Source organism: Nannospalax galili, unplaced genomic scaffold (assembly GCF_000622305.1).
Source record: "Nannospalax galili isolate Female #2095 unplaced genomic scaffold, S.galili_v1.0 scaffold1659, whole genome shotgun sequence".
Classification (NCBI taxonomy): Eukaryota; Metazoa; Chordata; class Mammalia; order Rodentia; family Spalacidae; genus Nannospalax; species Nannospalax galili.
In genome coordinates this window covers 10,519-32,321 of record NW_008342925.1, presented here as the reverse complement: position 1 = coordinate 32,321, position 21,803 = coordinate 10,519, and the positions used below count along the sequence as shown (strand labels likewise).

Sequence of the window (21,803 nt, the reverse complement as noted above, 5' to 3'; positions counted from 1 at the left end):
TTCACTGCCTATGGGGACTGTAGTTCTCTCTGGGGACCTGTTCACTAAGGGCTACAGGCTCATGGGCTCAGTGCTGCCACCAGCATTGGGGGAGTAACTGTCAATGGGTGGGATCAGTGTGTGCTGCAGGCCGGTGCCTCATAACCTGGGCCTGGAACTGGAGCTGCTGCTGAACAGTAATAAAACAACCTGGGACAGAGCTAGCTGCATCATTCTTTAAATGTGTGTGTGTGTGTGTGTGTGTGTGTGTGTGTGTGTACAGAAATAACCAAGAGCAAGGAATCGAAACACAAAATCTAGCTCTGTCCCAGTGGCTCCCCCCCACCCCCACATCCCTTTTCCAAAAACAACCAAGAAAAAAAATGTTTATAAAAATATCTTGCAGGAATTCTTTAAAGTTTACAGTAGCTTGCCAGTGCTGCAATCCACTGGTCGGTCCCCCACTGTCCCCAGCCCCCCAACTACTCTGTCCTTAGAGGGAACCCGGGCTCCAGACCCACCCTGCCCGAGTCAGAAGAGACAGACAGACAGACAGATACTGCTTCCCCTTCCCTGAACAGAGAGCAGAGAGGTAAAGAAACTCAATAAATTTAAAACAGCAAATAAATCACACTGGTCTCAGCCCAGCCCTCACAGCCTGGCAGCTCTGGGGCACCCGGGGTCTCTGTTTCCACTTCGGCCCGAGAGAACCAACAGCCTAGCGAGGTGGAGCAGGAGACGCAGGTGAGAGGAGGCCCTGGTGAGGCCAAGGTCGGAGGAGGCGAGGTGGGTGACCCAGGAGGCCTCCAGGTACGGCATGGAGGCCGGTGGACAGTCCATCCTCACTGCTTCACCCATCACCATCCCCCGCCCTGGACGGTGGTGGGCAGGACTGGTCACTGGGAGTCCAGGGCAACTGGGCTGGTGGAGGCATCCCCTGGGATCCGGGCCCTCCCCCTGTGGGCCATGCGGAGCTGCCTGGGACAGGCGGAGGGTGGGCAGTGGGCCAGCCTTTCCGCCCGGCAGCAATGGCAGCGGCAGGAGAGAGGGGAGTCCACAGCAGCTGCCTTCGGTCAGCCAGTGTCCACACGCAGCACAGAGGGTGGCCTCGTGGAGGTGACATGTTAACTTTTCGGGATAATTCCTGGTATCAGAGCGGAAACAAGCGATGCCGTCAGAGACAGGCAGAGACAGAGACCACGAGAGAAGAGAGAGCAAGCCCAGAGGCTCGGCCTGCGGCCAGGCCTGGCCACTCTTCTTTCCTCCCAGGCTGGAGACAAGGTCTGGGCAGGCAGGAGGGGCCTGGTCCACACGGGGTGGCGGCAGATGGCCGCGGTCAGTGCTGTGCTGTGTTGGGGAGGGACCAGTGTCTAAGGCTGCTCACGGTGGGCAGCCCCGTCTTGGCCATGTCCTTGCCCATTGGGTACTCGGTGTCCCCTCCAGGGCCAGCGGCCGCGGAGTCACCCCAGGGGCCGTCGGCACTCCCCTTGGCGGGTGTGCTGGGGGCCTGGGCCGCCCGCCCGTTCTTCTCGTCTGAAAAAAGTTGTTTAAATATGTCAAAGAAGTTTCTCGATGGGGTGCCTGTATACACAGAACAGAAGACAGAGAGAGAGAGAAGGAAAAAAGGAGGGAAGGAGAGAAAGAACAAACAAACAAATGAACGAAAGGGCATCGACGAGAGAAAGAAAAATCCAGCGAGATGAAGTCTGAGACAGACTAGCAGGGACAGCAGGCAGGGCGGGCAGGCGGCCAGTGGGGGGCCTAGTGCCAGCGGCGGTGCGGGGGTGGGTGGGGAGGTGGCTGGTGCTGCAGAGCAGACACTTGGACCCTCCACACCTCCAAGATGACATGGGCACCTAGGACTGCTTCTGAAAACTGAGGCCCAGGGCAGGCAGTGCGACTCCTCCCACACCAGGTGTGACCCCGAAGGTCCTGGGCCTTCCCAGGTCTCAGCCACATGAGCTAACCCCAATTGTAGAAATACCAGGGTAAAGGCTGGGGCTAAGTCAGACCCTGGGGTTGGTTGCTGCTCAGTGGGGGGATGCTTGCTCTGGGATGAGCAAGCTGGAGCCAGTACCCAGCATACAAGGAGAGCCTGGCCCTGGCCAGCATAGTTCAGCAGCAGACAGACAGATGGATGGCAGGTGGACAGGCATGGAAGGCACAGGCAGGCAGGCAGGGGCTTGGGGACAGGCAGCTAGGGCTGGGCCTCTGGTCTCGGAAGGCAGGACAAACAGGGCAGACGGATGACCCCCTGCCCCCACCAACCTCCTGGGCCTGTGCTCACTACTTGGCTGTGCCAGCCAGGTACTTAAATTCCACTCCCTCATCTGACTTCCATCTAAGCCCAGTGCTGTAGACTCCTCACCTGCCGGGCACTTTCTGTAGACAAGCATCCCCTCTGCCCCCAAGCCAGTGCTATCTGTGGGACTCTAGGTGGCCTCGGGCCATGAGGACCCTTTTCTGCTCTGAGCCTTGGGGTCCTTCCTCAGCTTGGCCTGAGTGTAGGGATGAGGAGTAGGGAGTGAGTGGTCAAGACCATTCTTGGCAAAAGATGGAGCCGGAGGTGGCAGGTGGTCCGATGCCTGTGTATGCACAGGGGAACCCGGACAGCCCAGGGGCAGTGGGGCAGGCTGCGGGGCACACAGTGGCAGTGGCAGGCTAGGGGCCAGGTGAGCGTGAGGGTTCTTACCACATTTGGAAAGCCGCCCCGTCATCACTTCCATACAGTTAGTGGTGTCTGGAGCACAGAATGGAGAGAGGGAGGGAGAGAGTGAACAGGCTGCACAGCGTGCCACCTAGGGCTGGCTGGCCATCTGTCCCCAGTCAAGCTGAGAGAGGGCAGAAGCCAGGAATGGGCAGAGGCCAAAGGGGATGGGGCCACAGAGCGGGGGTGACTACAGGTGGACCAGCTGCCAAGAGCCGAGAAGCTGAACCTGGGAGGCTGAGTGACAGGACAAGCAGGCCCAGGAGGGGCAGAGCTGGGAGCAGTGAGGATCAGTCTAAGCAGTCCCTGCACCCCACACTACACCTGGGTGGGAACCAGACAGACAGTGGAGGGTCATCTTCCAACAGCCAAAACCGTTAGACGGTACACGGCCTTTCCCTGGTCTGGCCCTGTCTCCCGTGAGCTAGACATAGCTCCTGCTCTGGCATGATCTATACAGGCTGCCTGTACACTGCCTACACCTCACTGACCACTGGCTCCGATTCACCTCCTGCTTCTTCTTGGCTCTGTCACTGGCCCTCTCCTGCCAGGCTGGGCCTGCTGGCAGTGGCAGCAGACCCAAGACTATCCCTCAGCACCCTCACAGGTTGGGGCATGTCCGCTTGGCCTCCTCGCACTGTGGAGTCCCTGTCTGGGTGACAGCCAGGTCTCCCGGAGGGTTACACTCTGGCTCAGCACCAGCAGGGACTCTGGAGCTAAGCTCACTGGACAGGTATCCAGTGTGGAAGCATGGTGAGACAGACCAGGCCACCAGGAGACAGTGAGGGGCCATGGGGGGACAGGCTGAGGTCCCAGAGTGAGGGCTCAGAAGTCTCAAGGGTCTCAAGGGTAGGCTCTGCCTAGGTCATGTCTGGCAGGACAGCACTGGTGGGTGAGCCCTGTGCTGGCCACGGCCACCATACTCCCTGTGAAGCCTGGGACGTGGGAGGGGGATGTGACAGAATATCTCACAAGACAGCTTGGGGAGCTGTCCAAGACCCGGGAGTGGAGGAAGGCTGCGTCAGCTAAGCAGGCAGAACCCTGGCAACCAGGCCAGACCCCGAACTGACTTGCCCTGGACACCTCCAGCCCGCCTCCACCTCAGCCACCTGCCATTCCTGGCCTTCGGTTTCCCACTAGCACTGGGGTTGTTCCCAAGTCTTAGTTTTCCCCTAAGATGGAGGCCTGAATCCTCAAAAAACCGAGGTCGAGCTGACTGGAGGATGGTGCCCGTGGAGCACCTAGCCCTGCCTGCTCCCTGCCCACCACACCAGCCTTTCTCCTGTGCAGCTGAGTGAGACCAGGGCTGCTGGGGGCTCCAGCCCCACCCACCAGAGGGTGATGAGGCCCATGTTGGGGGCACATCCACAGGCAATGGAATGAGAATGGAATGAAATGGGGGACAGGTGGAGAAGCCGGACCCCACACACGTGTAAGAGGCGACCTTCACAGGCCCCAGCTGTGGAGACAGCAAGCACGAAATAAGGCCCTGCTGGCTGTGGGGTTCAGAGAAGCTGGCCTTGGGCTACACCCCATCTCCCCCAGGTCCCTTACATGCCACACACCATCAGCCCATCCCTTCATTAAGATATCCCAGATCCTGTACCACCAACCCGTCACTGATACATGGGTCCCATATGTGTGCTAGTACACAGGCTGGGCACACAGGTTTTGCCTCCTCCCAGAGACACCCAGCAGCTTGGGCACCCTCCTGAGCGCCTGCTGGGGCCAAGGCCTCAGATCCCATCCTGCTTAATGCAGAGTTCTGGGGGACAGCAGCATGGAGATGGGGAGTCCCGGCCCTCATGGAGTGCTATAGGGGGAGCCCTGACGGTCAGGTGGTCAGGGTCTTGGTCCCTATTCCCAGAGCCTGCTCAGGCTACCCTGTGTCCAGCTGCCTGGGTGCTGAGCCTGCAGGCCTGTCCAGGGCCAGGCCTGGTGGGTGGGCACAGGGTGTCACTCTTGGGACAAGCCTGGCTCTTGCAGGAGGCCCTGCCCACAGCCCCTCCCCTCCCCGGCAGTAGGCCGGACACCTTACCTGCCAGCGTCAGAGGCTACTCTCGTAGCTGGTGGCCACCTTCTGGCCCTTAAGCCCAGCACCCCAGCTTAGTCCTGGCGCTGGCGGGGGGGGTTCTACGGTGGACAAGAGGTGCCTTTCAGTGTGGATGCCCAGGGAGGGGCCCTGCTCCCTGAGGGGTGCAGCATGGCTCGGGGCAGGGAGGTGGGCATCCATCAGAGTAGGAGGCCATGTCCGGTCCTCGAACCTCCCATCCAAATGGCACTAGCCACAGGTGCTGGGCTGAGCTCCCGCCTCACCTGACAGGTGCTGGGCTGATGGTTGGTCATGGGTGCTCAGCAGCTGGGACTGGATGGTCTCTACCACCCTCTTGAAACGGCGGCTGGGGTCTGTGGGAAAGATAGGTGGTCGGGTCTCTGGCAGGGCCAGTGACTGTGGGCCTGGAGCCCCAGATGTGCGGCCCACCCGACAGCAGGGTGAACGTGACTGAGTAGATGCCATTCTCCTTGTGGGCCTCGCCACCCTCTGTGTAGGTGATGTCCACCTGGAACTTGACGGGCTTCTGGAACACAGCTGGGCCCCCCGTTGCCTTATATTCAGCCCGGAAGCTTGTCTGGGAGATGACGCTGTGGCTGAGGCTGGGGATCTGCGGTATGCACAGGGCCAGCATGAGCACAGCCTCCCGGCAGTCCCCGCTAACCCACCCCTGGCTCTCTGGGGAGATGGCCCCAGAGCCAGCACTACGTGGACACCAGGCCATATATCCAACCCTCCAAGCCATCTCCAGCTCTGAGAACCAAGTGTGGCACAGGAGACGAACAAAGTCAGAGAGAAACTCACATCAGAGCCCCCATGGCCCCAGCCAGCCCAGGGTCCATGCAAACCCTAGGTTGGAAGGGGGTAGGGGAGACTGTCCCCTATGCCGCGTTTTTCCAAGCTGTGTTATGTTGCCCTCTATGTGAGTCCACAGGGCTGGCCAAATGAGCTTCACAGCAGCAAGAGCAAAACTGGAAGGCAGACAGGGTCACCCCAGCATATAGGACTCTGGTCAGTATGAGGGCGGGTGACCCAGGAGCCTTGCGAAGGATGCAGTAAACAGGTGTGAGGAGGACACAGGCTAAGACCCAAAGGGTAGGGCTATTAGTGGGATGCCACAGCCCAGGAGTCTGTGGCTAATCTTGTGTGTCCACTTGGTCTGGACTGGCCTTAGGCCTCTGGAAGCTGTCCCCAGGGTATTACAGGAACCCTTCAACTATAGCCACAGACATAGTAGCCTGAAGGACCCAAGGGCAGAGTATCCAGTGGGGCAAGAGTTCCCTGGAGTGGGGTCCATTCTTGGGCAAGGAGGGCACCCTCTGATGGGGTGACTATGGGCAGGATGACTCCCCTAGGCCAAAGGCCAGCATATTGTGGTACTGGGGTGGGAGGCAGATGCTAACGAAAACCCCAGAGAAGCCTGGCCTAGCACAAGGCAGGTTCCACAGGAGTCAGGAGGAAGAAGGCCTTCTGAGGAGACTCTGGAAGCTCACATCCTGGCTAGAAAAGTCTCTCCTCTCTAGGCTTTAGTGGCCTTTCTGCTCCTCAGGACAAAGAGAGCCCATGCCCTGAGACCACAAGCCTTTGCAAGCAGTCTAGGGGCCACAAGACCTCAAACAAAGAAGTGACAGGGAGACAGGCTCTGGGCCTCAGGCTGTCCTGAGGGTCATCAGACCCCACACGGGTCCCTCAGGGTCACCGCCTCTCTGAATTGTGTGGCCACCTGTGCTTGACCCTCCATCTGGGAGGTTTTGCCTGAAGCCAAGCCCAGCCACAGGCGGCTCCCCACTCCCAGAGCTGTGCAACTCCCACAGGGCAAGGCCCTGGGTGGACAGTGGTGGTTCAGGCAGAAAAGCACTAGGATGGGTGGGTGTCCGGGGTTGACATGAATAGGAAGCCCTGTGATCTGCCTGAAGGGTTGAGTCCATAGGTGTCCACCTAGCTCTACCGTGGCCTCGCCGACAGGAAGGTGTGAACAATGTCAGCCTTGATGGAGCTCAAGGGCTTGTCCTTGATCACCACGAAGATCTGCTCCTCCTTCTCCAGGTTGATGAAGTTCCCGAGCCAGGATTTCTTGGCCAGCCTGGGCAGAGCAGAGGCTGTGATTATGGGGTGTGTTGTCCTGTCCACTCCTGAGACCTCCCCATGTCCCAAACCTGCCACAATGCCCTAATTTAGGCTGGCCACACCCACGCTCCTAATAGTCTAACCAACACTAAAGCCAATCACCAACTCTATACTCACAAGGATGAAACATAATCAAAAATCAAAATCCTTAACCCTAACTGAACCCTAACCTCCATAACCATAACCCCGAACATTAATAAACATCTCTAATTTTTTTTTTTTTTGAGACAGGGTCTCCCTATAGCCCCAGTTGGCCTGGATTAGCTATGGAGACCAGGAGACCAGGCTGGCCTCGAACTCACAGAGATCTGCCTGCCTCTGCCTCCCAAGTGCTGGGATTAAAGACATGCGCCACCACACCCGGCTTATGTCTCTAATTCTAACCCTACCCCAACATCCCTAACCCTAGATCCCCATTGCACATCACTAACCCAGACCTACATCCCATTTCCTTAATCCAGACCCCATGTCCCAACACACAAATTTCACCCCAACACACACCCAACCACAAACCCTTGATTCCCACAGAGCTGTCTGAGTGGCACCTGCTGGAAACCGCTGACCTAGGCAGGAGAGGAGAACCGAAATGTGGGTCCTGCCCTTCATTTGGGTCCTGGTGGAGCAGCCTGCTCTGCCCCCTCCTGGCAGAAATGTTCCCGGCCTGATGCGTGCTTAGTGCACGCTACTCAGAGAACAAGGCCAGGTGGTACCTTCCGTCTGGCAGGCTTCTCAGGTCAGGTGGTGGTGTGGCTCCTCACCTCAGCTTGTGGCACAGGGGCCCCTGGCAGACCCTCAGGATCGGTTGGGGAAGGGCCTGCCCAGAGCTTCTCACAGCCACACAGCCCCCAGCCAGGGGGGCTGTAGTCTCCTTTCCATGACAGCTTGACAGAGCTCGGCCGCCACCCCACTGCTGCCCGGCTGGTCTCGGCTGTCTGGCTGGGCTACCCCTCCACCACCCCAGCTCTACTACAGTACTGCTCACTGTGCACCACCTGCTTGCCACACCGTCTCTAAAACGGAGTACCACAGCTCCAGGGGCTGGAAATGCAAGCCCACGGGGGCGGACACCACAGAGTCACTTGTGGGCCTACCCAGAACATCAGGAAAGGTAAGCACAGCACCTCTGAGGACGCTGTGCACGAACGTAGCCTCCTGCTGTCTTGCTGACGGGCTCCCCAGTGCAAGGACCCCAAAACAGCCCGCCACCATGGATGCTCGGAAGGGATTCTTCTCCAGCTCTGGAGACCACCATGGCACACCAACACTGGGCTTGCAGCCCTGAGACCAGAGCTGGTTGCAGCCAGTGATGCACAGAGGCTACAGGCTGGAGGGAAGTGGCCACAGCAGCGTCCAGGACCAGAACCAGGGCTGGCATGTGGTCAGCATGGTCTGGAACAGAGCTGGGCAGCAGCACCTGCCCTTTGCTAACCTGTGTTGAGTGTGGGGTTTCCTGGCTGTGTTACATCCCCTTTCTTGATCATTTGCAGTGCTACTCTTCAACCGTGGCAGACCTGGCCCCCAGCCCCTCTGTGCTAGCCACAGTCAGTCTGTCCGTGTCTCGGACTCTGGTGCAGGCTCCTGCCCACTTGCACCAGGGTGATGCCAGGACCTGGAGCCCAGCAGTACTTAGAGTATCTTGGAGTAGCCAGGTAGTTCTGGAAAGCACAGGTAGTGCTAAGAAAATCACAGAAGGAAGGAGCCATCCCGGCTTCCTGCACTTGGACCCATTGGCATGGCTGTTGGTACAGCCATCATCCCCCAAAGAAGCTGGAAGATCAGAGGAGACTGTGTGGCACAGGGTGACATGGCCCATGGTGGAGCTTTAGTGACCATGTGGCCAGGCTCTGGCACTAGCCTGGACACAGCATTCTGGATGTAGCCATGGTATATTAGACAGAACCTAGGTCAGTAGACTCAGCGCAGGGAAAACGTCCAACCAAGGGGGCCCCATCTAGTGGGGTGAAGGCTTCAGAGAGAACGGCTTTGCAAGGGTGAAGGCTCTAGCCGTGTGGGAGCCTGTCTGAGTGTCCAGCCCTGGACTGAAGTCACAGTTCCTGAAGCACCGTTGCCTCCACCCTGCCTGTTTCTGAGGAAGCTACAGTGAACACAGGGCTGGTGGCAGCCGGCAGGCCTAGGTCCTCCATCACATGAGACTGAAGGTGGATGGTGCCAAGCCTTCCAGGACCACTGTACAGGTCTGGGGGAGGGGAGCAGAGCCTCCAAGGGGCCTTGATCAAGGAGGAGGTGGCAGGAGGCTGTGGCCTCCTCACTGGCCTCTAGCTTCTCTCACAGTCACTCTGCTTTCTCAAGGGAGTATTTGCAGGCATTTTTCTAAAACCTTTGATAAGAGCAACATAATGACCTGACCTAGGCAAGAAATGCTCCTGTTCCCAGAGCCTCAGGGCAGCTGTGGTGAACCCAGGCCTCTGACCTCCACCTGGACAAAAGGCCCACACAGCAAGGGAACTCCTCTGCAGACACTGCTCCCAGTGGGTTGAGCAGGGAGCAAGTGGTCTCCCATAGGTCCTTACTGGACATGGGCAACGCACTGAGAAATGGCCCTGTGTAGAGGTCACTGTGTAAGGCCACATGGCCACAACACTGCAGTGCTCTCCTTTGCAGAGGGCTACACCCAGGTCACATGACATTTCCCCGCGTGCACGCGCACACACACCAGTAGCTACTGAGGAAGTGACCGAGAGGCAGCTGTGAGGGCACAGAGAGGGCCTCAGCTGGGAAATCACTCCCAGATGCCATGCTGTGCAGCCCTCCGGTGTCTGCAGGGCAGGTGCACTCGGCCCACCTACATTTCCTTCCATCTAGCTGAGAGCTAGGAAGGCACGTACCTGTCCCCAGCCTCTGCCAGGACCTCCCAAGCAACATAGGTGCCTCCACCAGGCCCCCAGTGCTTTCCCTGGGCCCTCCATCCTATGGTTGTCTCTCTTCTTCAGCACAGGCCCATTTCTCCCTGAGACCTACCATCCCTGGGAAGCCCTGTTCACCCTCACTTGCCCATAACTCAGACTCCTCTGTGACTTCTGAGCAGTTAGGGCAATTCCCCCAACTGGCCTCCTCATGTGGACAGGACAAAAGCTCACAGAGACTTGACAAGCTGAATCCGGCCCAAGGAGGCCAGGCCAGGGGCCAGAAGGAAGTCCTCAGGCAGTTACCCCTGCCCTGTGGAAGGATCCTTGACCCCACCCCCGCCATAACCATCCTCCAGCAAAGCCACTTACTCTGGAGAGGACTCTGGCGTCAGGTTGGACGTCTCCTCTGGTGTGGGAACTGCACAGGGAAGGGCAGGGAGAAGGTAGGTGAGTGCTCCTGGTCCCATGGGTGTCCCCTTGGGAGGCCAATCCCAGTCCAGCCCCTGGCTCAGGGTGCCATCCATGCTGGAGCCTCAGTCCAGGACCTGCAGAATCCCTGACCTCTCGGCAGGCCTTCTGGACAGAGCTACTGCCTGGATGATGGGACGGATGGAGTCTGGGAGGAATGGGGTGCAGGGTGGATTCAGAGGATAATGTTCCTGAGGTGAGATCTGCCAACTATAGGCACGTTCCATCTGGGCAGTACAGGACCCTCTATGAAGTTTCCCCCATCCAGCCAACCCTACCCTGGCACCAACCTTGCAGTTTCCGGCGGTGGAAGCGGGGTGAGCCCAGGAAGCTGTTCTTGATGGAGTTGAGTTGCGTCCACCAGGGCACCCCTCTAACGCTGGGGCTGGACCATGGTGTGGGGTTAGGTGTGCAGGCTGGCTCTCCTTTGGTGTGTGGACAGGCATCCCTTTGGGGGTAGGAAGGGGGCTACCCCTCGGTGAGGGGTGAGGGGTCACCTGTATGGTGGGGACAGATTTGGTGTTTGGTTCTGTCCTGATGGACAGGAGCCGGGCAGGGGCCACCCGGGTGGGGGGCCCAGAGGCCAGGGCCAGCCAAGGGCCACCGCTGGCTCCAGGAGGCCAGGCCTGGGTGCAGGCTGGGAGCGGGTTGGACTTGGTGCCCTGCAGCCGCTTGTCAGTCAGCTTGGCCTTGCACAGCAAGGTTGGCAAGGTCTGTGTCTTGGGGTTGGGCCGCAGGGCAGCCTGTGGAGGGAGGACGTATCCGGGCTGTGAGGTGCACCAAGCTTCGGGCTCCACGGAGGTGGCCAGGGGGCGGGCCACAAAGGGGGGTTCAGGGGACAGAGAGGCAGGACAAACTTTCTAACAGGCTACAAGGGCACAGAGTGGGAACAGGTGGGATGATGGTGAAACGCCGCCCGTGCCGCCCCACCCACGTGCACACACAGCAGCCAGGATCAGAAAAGCGTTCAGGCAGGACCCCAAGCAGGACCAGGGGGAGAGGGCAGCCGAGGGGAGGGTTTTCACAAAAGAAAACGTGACACACAACGTGTCACAAACGTGACAACACAAAACAAAAGAACATGCAGTTAGCAAGAGCCCAGAGGCAGCGCAGCAGCCAGGAGGGCACCCATGGAGGAGGCCTGCGTGCACGGGGTGGGCGTCTGCTTTCCAGTCCGAGGAGGCCCCACCCTTCCCCTGGGGGCACTCTAGTTGGGGGGTCCCTTTCTGTTAGCTGAGGTTAGCCCTGTCATGTGAGGCTGGGGTGGGGCATTGACTCATCCGGGGACTGCTGAGTGGACTCGTTGAAAGGCCTGAAGAGGCACTGCTGATGGACCGAGACCTGGGGGTACAAACTAAAGTGCTGAGTCAGCAGGAGGAGCCTCGCAGCTCCTGCCCCCCTGGTGGCTTTTCCAGGAGCTCCGAGGCTCTTGCCATGCCCAGGAAGGTCTCTGGAGACACGGCTGTAACAGGGGCCATCCTGCTTACTTCATTGGTCAGTATCCAATATGTATCCAGGGTCCCTGGGGCTCCTGCCCACACAGAGGAGCCACCCACCAGTGGCCCAGACCTGGCACGAGAGGTACCAAGGTCTGGGCAAGGGTCCACAAGCACTGTGTGGACAGAGGAGCAAGGGCACAAGACGTGGGCTTCCTGTGAACTGGATCCAGCCCTGTGCAGTCTTGACCCCTGGCACCCAAGCCCAGCCTCTCTAAGGCTTAACTGTTACAGCATCTAGCATGTGGCTTATACACTGGGCACTTGCCCAGCCCCTTCACATCCATAGCTACCCACAAGAGATGCCCAGGGCCAGCCTACAGCCCTCATCCTGACCCACCACTGCCCCACTGGGCTGAAGACCTAGCCCGGGCACAGCTGGGGACAGGCGCTGGTCCTGTGTGTCCATTGCAACACAGGTAAGCAGCTGCCCTGCAGGGCAGTGACCAGGCCTTTACTCTGCCACACCACGAGAAGGGACACTAAAACACAGGTTCACCCCCTGCAGTGGGACCTGCCATCCCTGAAGGGGTAGCTAAGGGTAGGGCACAGCCACGGGAGAGGAGAGAATACCAGACCAGCCTGCACTGCCCCAGCCTGCCTGCCACCAGCCAGACTGGCCACAACAGGTCTCTGGCCCCACCTGGTCCGGCTGTTGGGCTGCAGAACATCTGATGGGCCAAGTCCCTGGCCTCTGTTGGCCCTTTGCCAGATCTCGGAGCACCTGTAGCCAGGGCCCTATGGCCAGGACCTCCAAGCCTCCCCAACCTAGTACTGAGAGAAGCCCAAGGGGCAGTGGAGACCCGTGGTCGGCAAGCATGCCTGGGCCAGAGCAGCACCAGGGACCTAGCTGGGACCCAGGTGTGCAGCTGGGAGCAGGGTCCTGAAAAGGGGTGAAGAAGATGGAGATGGCCACACCAAGGGATGGGGGGGAGGGGTGCAGCCACAAGCAGCAAGGCCTGGAGCCCAGATGCCAGCACACCAGCCAGGAGCACATTGCTGGGCACAAGGGCAGAAGAAGGGAAGCTGGAAATGGTGGGGGCCGCAGCGATCTCATCTCTGGCCAGCAGTGCTGGAGTTGAGCTGCAGCCCAAGGCAAGAAAGATGGTACCGGCCCTGAGGGCAGCCAGGGTAGGTAAAGGCAAGCAGGAAGGGGGCACAGGCAGGTGCAGGGGTGGTATGGCACCCAACAGGATGTGGCCATCTAAGCAGGCAGCATGTGTTGACGGCAGCTGTCAGGGGCCTGTTGCCACCTGCCAAGGGCCTCGGACACTTAGCCACTTCAGCTAGACTGGCTGGCCCATGTGGTTAGCAGGGCTGCTCCCACACCCGAGGCCAGCAGGGCCACCTAGACAGAGGACAAAGGCCGGCAGGGGATGGCAGGTCTGCAGCCATGAGGCAGGTCTGTAGGGGGAGTAGGGTGGTGCCTCAGCCCCTAGCCTGTGCAAGCCTTAAGTGCATGGGTCTCTGCCTTGGGCTGGCCATGAGCCTTGCCCCAGCAACCCCACCCCTCCTTGACTCCTCATAGCTGGCCAGGCCCTTCCCTCAGCCTGCTGGATGGTTTCTTTCCCAGAAAGGAGAGGCAGAGGTATCTCATAGCAAGTCCTGTCTCCGGGTCTGCCTCTGTCTGCCCAGCTCAGGCAGGTGCCCTGCATCTGGGGCTGGGAGGTCGGGGCGTACGGGCAGGGTGTACACCTGTCTTCTTTGCTGAATTGGGGACGGGCTTCAGTGATATCCAGGCTTTTACTGAACACTACCTTACTACAGCAGGAACAAAGCGAGAAAACAGAGTTACAGCTGCGGCCACACGCACGCAGGTCAGCCGTTGGGCCATCTGCTGCGCAGCCACACTGGGGAAGCCCTCCATGCTGCTCCAAGGCAGGGCATGGCCTGTCCACCTCAGGCACAGAGATGAAGAGAGAGATGGGGCAGGAGCCACAGCACAGTCTGCCCTGGGTGACCTGCTGGGCAGGGCGTTAGCCAGGACTTGGAGGATGTCTAGACTCCCACCAGCCATAGAACCTCTTCTGTCCCAGCCAGCAGCATCACCTTAGCCCAGTGCCAAGTGGTCAAGCCAGAGCAGAAGTCGGCTGGATGTATCAGGACAAAGGACCTTCCAGAGTCCCTTGGGGACAGCTGCCACCCCACAGATGGGCCCATCCTTCACAGCCTGGCCTCGAAGCTCACTCAGGCTTTCAGTGTGGAAAGGCAGAGTATCCACCCTCGGCCATCTGTGGGGTTCAGGCCAGGGAGCGGCAACCACCACTTGAGCAGATGGGGTGCACAAGAGCTGCTGGGAGAGTCCTGCTTAGGTGAGGCACATCCACATGAAGCGGGGTCCCAGAGAAGGGTTAGGTACAAGCATGGCCAGGAGGGACCCAGCCATGACTGGCTGGAGAGTTGGAAGGAACCCCTCAAGGGGTGGATCCATGCGGTCAGAGCCTGAGCGAGACCTGATCTGCAGGGAGGACCTCAGAACTAGTGGGTTAGGAGAGCTAGGGAAGCCCTACCCTGTAGGTTAAAAGAAATGACACACATAATCAACAACTAAGACCACAGCAAGGACAGGATCCACCACCTGGATTTATAGATTGGAACTATGACCAGCTTTTTGGCCAGGGCAACTTTTTCACAGGAATCCAGCAGGCTGTGACTCCTGCTGGCTGTTTTGAGCAGGTCCGCTTATGTGCACTACAGGCCTGGGACCGCCTAACCCCCTTGTCTACCGGGCCTGGAGAGACTTCACTACCCTACGACCACTTCGCCATCTCCTGGTTCCCAGTCCTGGAAAAACTCAAGGGCAGACCTGGCCTGCTTCAGCACCCAAGCTCCTAGCAGTGGGAAAGAGCGATGGGTGCTAGGTGCAGAGTGCAGTGCTGACCTCTGCTGGCTGGGGCTGTGGGATGTCCCAGGCTCCAGGCCTGCTCCCAGCTGACCAATACCCCTAGCTGGAGGGGAGCCCTCCTCCCATGGCAGGACAGGTTTTGCAGGCTCTGGGTGCCCTTCCTCTGCAGGCATCTAGTTGGGACAATTGAGACCTGCTCATGACTCCCCTGAACTGCAAATCCTGCCCACAGCGCTGCTGCTGGCAGCCACCTGCAGATGGCTGAGCACCAGGGAGGGACTAGGCAGGGGCCTCTGAACATAGTTGCACCATATTGCAGCCCAGCCCCAGTCCAGTTCAGTCCAGAACAGACCACCTAGGTCTAGCTCAGTCCAACTCAGCCCAGCCCAATCCAGTCCAGTCTAGTTGCTCAGTTCAGCCCAGCTCAACCCAGTCCAATACAGCCCAGTCTAGTGCAAGCCAGCTCAGTTCAGTCCAGTCCAGCCCAACCCAGTCCAATCCAGCTCAGTCCAGTTTAGAACAGCTCAGCTTAATCCAGGCCAGACTACCTGAGTCCAAACCAGCACAGGTCAGTCCAGTTCAAGCCAGTCTACTTTAGTCTAGTTCAGTCTATGTCAGTTCAGCCCAGCCCAGCTCAGTCCAGTCCAGTCTAGTCTAGTCCAGCCCAGTCTAGTCCAGTCCAGCTCAACTCCGTCTGGCTCAGTGCAGCAAAGTCCAACCCAGGCCAGTCCAGTCCAGCTTAGTCCAGTGCAGCCCAACTCAGCCAGTGCAGTCCAGCTCAGTCCACACAGCCAGCCAGCATGCCTATCACAGCGCACTCCAGCTTAGCCAGCAGCCTCAGTCCATACCCCAAGGTCAGTGGGCAGAGACCAACAGGACCAGACCATGTGTAGTCTAGTAGGGCTGATGCTGCCCAGCCATGAAAGCAGGAGGCTTGGGCCCCAGGGGCAGGCACGTACCTCTGGCCACGCTGGGCCATCTCAATGGCTCTCCGTGCGGGCACTGGGGAACTGCCATCTGTCACACTGAGCACTTCCATGGATTTGCGCTCGGGTCTCCGCTTGCCATGTCAGTTCAGCATTGGGGAGTCCACATGCTTCCGGGGAGGATCTGTGTGTATACAGGGGTCAGGCTGGGTAGCCACCTAGGCCCAGGGGACACAGGGTGGGCTGAAGGCCTCATACCTATCTCATTCCTGGGGGACAGGTCCTCGTCCTCGTGGCTGGGATACCTTTCTTTCGGGTCCAGGAGGAGGAAATAAATCATCTTTTCCTGGTTTTCCCTGCAGGGTGTCAGCACATGGAGAGTACTCCTGATGTGTTGTACCCATCAGAAGCTATTCAGGGACTCTGGCTGTGGCCACCTGCCTGGGAGGGTGCATGTGGGAACCACAAGGGCACCTCCCAGAGTAGCTAGAGCCTGGGGCAACCAGTGGGCAAGCCAGCCATCCCCACCCCAACCTACTCCTCAGACAGCAGGTCCTGTAGCAGCTTGTTTCGGTCTCGGAAGCAGCCTGGTGAGTGCATGCTGTCCAGCACGTCGGGGTTGATGTCCTCCAGGCTGGGATGGGCTGCTCTGGCTCTGGCTTGTTCTTGCTTCCTCTGTGGGCGACAGGGTACCCAGAAGCAGTCACTCACTTCCAGCTTATCCCGAAGCAATTCTACCCACCCTGAGGTGGCCAGGAAGGTGGGAGGCCCACCCTCACCAGAGCCCAAGTCCTGCTGCTGTCCCTGCACCCAGCCCTGCAGCCCTTCTGTGTCCTGCCACAGCCACTCAGTGAGGCTGGGGCAGCCCTGAGCTGGCCGGCACCCTCCCCCGTTCCTAACAGGCCCTATAGGCCACAGCAACGGGCAAAGCAGGCATTAGTGGGCAGAGAAGCTACTTACATATACCATATGTGTTTCTGAATGTGCTCTAGTTACAAGGAAAGAGAAACAGGGGGTTAGTACAGGGGGAGCCCATGTTAGGAGGTGGGGGTCCAGAGCAGGAGAAGGAGAGGGCAGGGGAGAGGCTGCATTCCCAGAGGCCCAGGCCAGCATCCCTGTCCCCGCCACTCCCAGATGTAGAGATGCAGCCAGGGAAAGAGGCTGGAGGTGGGGAGCAGGGCTCCAGAAAAGGCCAGGGATCCAGGGAGGGAGGAGAGACAGGGAAGCGAGCAGAGCCCTGGGGTGCCTGCGCTGCCTGGCTGGACCCTCTCGGATCAAAGGGCAGGAACTGGAAACCAGCCCAGGAGGAAGCCAGGGGGCTGAGATGGGCTGGGTGCAGTATGGGCAAGAGGCCAGGGCGGCCAGCTACAGCCTTCTCTCCATCCTGACCCAAGAGATAGGAACAGTTTGCTTTGGGGCAGAGGGCAGATGGTCCTCTTCCAGAAAATGTCAGCCCACAGGGCATCTTGCCTCCCTCACACGGGCAGATGCTATGTGGCACAATCACGTTGCTGGGGCTTCCCTCAGGCCTTTCCCCCAAGTAGCTGACAGAGTTGAGTTCATACTGTCAGGAGGCATGCCAGAAGGGTGTCACAGGGACAGGACGATAGTAAAGGGGATCCCTCCAGACCCCACCTGAACCACTCACTCACAGGCACAGGCCTACCACTCACTATGCCCACGTTCCTCAGATCTGGGCACAAGCCCCTCACAACTGAGCACACACGCCCCAAACAGGTGAGCACAGGCCCCTCACACCCGGGCACATACTCCCCACACAGCTGGGCACCCCCACACCCAGGCACTCACTCCTCACACAGCTGGGCACAGGCCTCTCATGCCCAGGCATACATTCCCCACACAGCTTGGCACAGGCCCCACACACCTGGGCACACACTTACTTCCCACACAGCTGTGCACAGGCCCTACACACAACTGGCAACCCCCCCCCATGTAGTTAGGCACAGGTCCCACACACACCTGGGCACACATGCATAGTTGTGCACAGGTGACACACACGGGCATTCACCCTACACACAACTGGGCACAGGCCCTCTACACCTACACACACATGCTGGAAAACAGACCCATACCTCCACCTTCACACTTTTGTGCATGCAATGCCCCCTGCAGCACACACATGGGCATGGATGGTCTCACCCATCCACACCAAGAAGCCTCTTCCTAAAGTGCCAGGGAGCAGGTGCTAGAGATGGAAGCTTGGCCCCATGGGTGCAGGGCTATCTGAGGATGGGACAGGTCCGGGAAACGTGTGGAGAAGGGAAGACGGGAGTGCACAGGGCCAGGCTCCCTGCACTCGAGCCCCGGCCAGGGCCGACAGAAAGGCAGGACGTACCGTGAAGTGCCGTGCCGCATCCACCTCAATCATGCCACGAAGTAGGCTCTGGCAGTCGGGAGGGATGAAGTGCGGCATGTGGAACACGCCCCTCTTGACCTTTTCCAGCAGCTGCCGCAGGTTGTCATCATTGAAGGGCAGTGCCCCCTGTGACAGGCAGGACATCAGTCACCAAGGGCAGGTGGCATAGGGGAAGGGCTGGGAAGAGGGCACGTGTGGCTGGAAAGGGACAGGGAAGGGGCAGGAGCATGGGCTGGAGGGGCTCACCACCAGCAAGGTGGTGGGTGTGAGGGTGGGTGTGAGAAGGTGGGTGTGAGGTGGTGGGTGTGAGGTGGTGAGTGTGAGGTGGGCGTGAGTTGGTGGGTTTGAGGAGGTGGGTGTCAGTTGGTGGGGGTGAGGTGGTGGGTGTGAGGAGGTGGGTGTGAGGATGGCTGTGAGGTGGTGGGTCTGATGTGGTGGGTGTGAGGGGAGGCAGCTGAGCTGAGTCTTGCTCAGCAGCAGCAGCACAAGGAGGCCCTTCCACCACAGGGAACCCCATGGCCACTTACCGAATCACCTCTGGACAGGCATAGTGTGGGGATCTGAGGGCAAAGACAGCAGGTCAGAGACCAGGAGGTCAGGATGCACAGTCTAGACCTGTTACCCTGGACCCTCTGAGGCTCTCCCTATAGAAGTCCTGCTCTGTCGGGTCCCTGGCTGGGCTGGCTCCAACAGACTGGCAGGCTTTGAAACCAAGTGCCCCCAACCTAAATGTCCTATATGCTCCGCTGGGGACAGAGGTCTGGAGCTTGGGCACTGCTGTGCTCGGACCTGGCTGCCCATTCATCCAGAGCCAGGGAGACCAGGGACATGAACTCTCCCTGCTATTACTGAGGGCAAATACTGGTGCCAGGCAGAGGGTCTCATCACATCCCCACTATAGGGCAGAGTCCTGCCTCCTGTCGGCAGCTCTGAGAGCAAGTCCTCAGGTTTCCCAGAAGAATGCCCAGCAGCTCTGCAGCCACAGGCTTGTCCAGTCTAGTCAGCCATGACCAAGCTGTCTGCCCCTGGGGCCATGTCCTGGGCCTGTGGGGGCGCCACTCACGCAGCTTGTCTCAAGCAGGCTGTTGCCCACCTGCAGGGACGCCAATGCGGATGTTGTTCTTCTCGTCCAGAAGCAGGTTTTCTGGTTTCAGGTCTCTGTGACTGGGGAGGAAGACCCAGGTGAGCCTGACTGGGGCCCTGCCCCTCTTTGACCCCCTCATGGAGGCTGTTCCTCTCTCCAGATTCCTGTCTGTGAGCAGGTCAGTGGCAGCCAACACTAAGTAGTCTGCCTGGCCTGGGTGACAGGGGTGAGGTGTCCTCCTGCCCTCCAATGGGCACACATGCAGGGATGGAGCCTGGGTGGGCTCCTAGAGGGAACCAGTGGGGACCCTGCTGCACACTTGGGACAAAGGCCCAACCCAGCCTGGCCCGGCTTGCACCATATGGAGTGGCTGTGGCAGAAGTCCAACACAGAGATGATCTGTCGGAAGGACTTGCGGGCTTCCTTGGGGGTCAGCAGCCCCTTCTTCACCAGGTAGTCAAACAGCTCCCCCCCAGACACATGTTCTAGCACCAGGTATCTGTGGGGCAGGTGGGAGGCATGAGTGCGGGCACCATGGCCCGGTGCACAGCCCCTGCCCATCCTCCTGCTGCCTGGTCAGACAAGAGGGGTATGAGGCCCAGAGCAAGACCACGAGGGGGCCCAGCCATGGCTCCTGGAAGCTCTCACCGGGGCAGACAGCACAGCCACTCAGCCCTGCCCCAAGGGACCCATGGACCCTCTGTGGCCTGGGCAGAGGGCCGGGTATGAAAGCGATGGTCAGCTGACCTGGGGTTCCAAGCCCTGTGAGCAAGCCTCAGGGGACCCAGTAGGAGTTGGGGTAGAGGCAGCCCCCACAGAGGAGCCACATTGGGACCAGCGGAAGTAGGGGACACGGGCAGAGGCTCAACACTGCCTCAGCAGAGCACCTCCTCAGACTCTCCCTACCAGCACAGAGGTCCAGGAGCATCACCTGCCCAGCCATCAGGCCTGTGGTGGCTGGTGCTCTGTCTACTGCTCCCCACCCTGCTACCCATCCTCAGCTCTGAGGAGCCCTCAGTCTCTCCAGGTAAACAACGAGAGTCAGCCACTTGTTCAGGCTAACCCCCCAGGGACAGAAGTCCTGCGGCCTCTGGTCCCCTTGCCCACTACCCATGGTGGCAGGGTCATCAGTGAGGCACACCTATGGGTATGTCTGTGAGGGCATTCCCAGAGAGATTTCTGGGTGGGAAGGGGACTTGTTCTGAATATGAGTGGCACCTCCCCATGGGCTGTGGTGTAGGACTGAAGGGGGAGGGAGCCAGCTGAGCACCAGTGATCATTCTGTGCCTCATCTGCCCAGATATGAGAAAGCTGGTTCCATTGCCACCCCCCCACGACCATTATGGACCGCACCCTCAAACTATGAGCATGACACAACCCCTTCTCTTGTCGGGTATTTGGTCACAATAACATACGGCAGCCACGCTCACCCCCTATGCAGGCCTCACCTCTGAGGCACTCAGGCCCTGCTCCCTGGCCTCCCAGCCACCCCTCCACTCCATGCTCAGGCAATCTCATTGAGACTGGGTCTTGGGAGACAGTGGGAGTTGTGGGGGTCAAGGTAGCCCCAGAGAAGCCACACAGGAGGGAGCAGTGTTAGGAGGCCCCTGGATGCTCCCAACCTTCCTCCCATGAAGCCCTCCCCATCACAGGCCTCAAGGCCCGACAGCCTAGTGCTCCTCAGGTCTAGTCAGGAAGCAGTGGATTCCGTGGCCAGGGCTGAGCCCCACCCACCTCTGCCGGTTGCCAGCACCACAACAGCCAGCTCTCTACCGGTGAGGGCAGCCTGCACCTCTATAAGCCCACCCACGCCAGCCTCCCCAGCGCTCCAGGCCCAGCAATACCTACAAATATTTTTTGTTTTCGTAGACGTCGTGCAGCTTCAGGACATGTGGGTGCTCGATGAGCTTCAGGATGGCAATCTCCCGCTCCACCTGAGGGGAGACCATGTCACTGCCCCAGCGATCAACCACAGGCTACCAGCAGGCTCTCCTGCAGGGACCTGCCTGCACCTCTTAGGGTTCTGATGCTACATTTGGGACTGAGCTAGGGTGTTGGGAGCTGTTAGTCTATTATGTACATTGAGCTGTGGCAGGCTTGTTTACTGAGTTTGTGTTATGCACATCAGTACCTAATCTGCCTAATCAGGAGGAATAAGACAACCTAAGACAGGCACAGTCCTTCTGTCCCAGATATAGCAGAATCTGGGGTTATAAAAATAAAAAAAGAAGGGGGAGATGTTGGGAGCTGCTAATCTATTATGTGCATTGAGGTGTGGCAGCCTTGTTTACTGAGTTTGTGTTATACATACCAGTACTTAATCTACCTATTCAGGAGGAATATGTTTATATGGAGAGCCTCACAACACCTGACCTTGAGGCAATAGTGGTAAACAAAAAGATGAAAGAAGGCTTTGATCTGACCGCTCCTTGACCCTCAGATACAGGTGGGGAAAACAGCTGTGGAAACTAATTGAGTTCTTCTGTATAAAAAGGTGGAGGTGAAATAAACCGGGGCTGCAGTATTTACTGTCAGTCCTCCCAAGCATCTTTTCTGTCTCTTGTTCTTTTCTTTCAGTCCTCACTCCTCCTTTCAGGTACTGTCCGTCTTGGCCGGCTGGCACCAGCAAGTGGCGCCTGGAACAGGGATCTGAAAAGTAGGGGAAAAAGTGAAGGACACCGCTGGAGAAATTAAGTGAGTGCACTCGGTACAATTGGGGAGCGGTATTTATCTTGGGAGAAGATGGGGCAAGGAAACAGTCGTGGGGCCTGAGGAGCAAAGGCTGAGATTAAAGAGGAGAATCCGATAAATGGCGGCTGGGATAAAAGTGAAAACAAACCTTCTGCTCCACCAGAGCCAGCTCCATTAGCCTTC

At 58.9% G+C, this 21,803-nt stretch overlaps 1 protein-coding gene across 1 annotated transcript in view; it reads right to left on the bottom strand.

Moving 5' to 3' along the window:
• Positions 1-1,315: 1,315 nt before the first annotated feature.
• LOC103738811 (serine/threonine-protein kinase BRSK2-like) overlaps positions 1,316-21,803 on the bottom strand; it is a 24,609-nt gene continuing 4,121 nt past the window's right edge. The window contains 21 exon segments of the mRNA XM_008838974.1: positions 1,316-1,512; positions 2,672-2,719; positions 5,003-5,092; positions 5,169-5,349; positions 6,699-6,822; positions 10,103-10,151; positions 10,492-10,623; positions 10,626-10,699; positions 11,483-11,542; positions 15,502-15,652; positions 15,727-15,824; positions 16,007-16,109; positions 16,112-16,143; positions 16,429-16,456; positions 17,821-17,971; positions 18,092-18,314; positions 18,373-18,406; positions 18,908-18,951; positions 18,953-19,009; positions 19,288-19,428; positions 20,778-20,863. Coding sequence (XP_008837196.1) covers positions 1,316-1,512; positions 2,672-2,719; positions 5,003-5,092; positions 5,169-5,349; positions 6,699-6,822; positions 10,103-10,151; positions 10,492-10,623; positions 10,626-10,699; positions 11,483-11,542; positions 15,502-15,652; positions 15,727-15,824; positions 16,007-16,109; positions 16,112-16,143; positions 16,429-16,456; positions 17,821-17,971; positions 18,092-18,314; positions 18,373-18,406; positions 18,908-18,951; positions 18,953-19,009; positions 19,288-19,428; positions 20,778-20,863 — 2,103 coding nt within the window.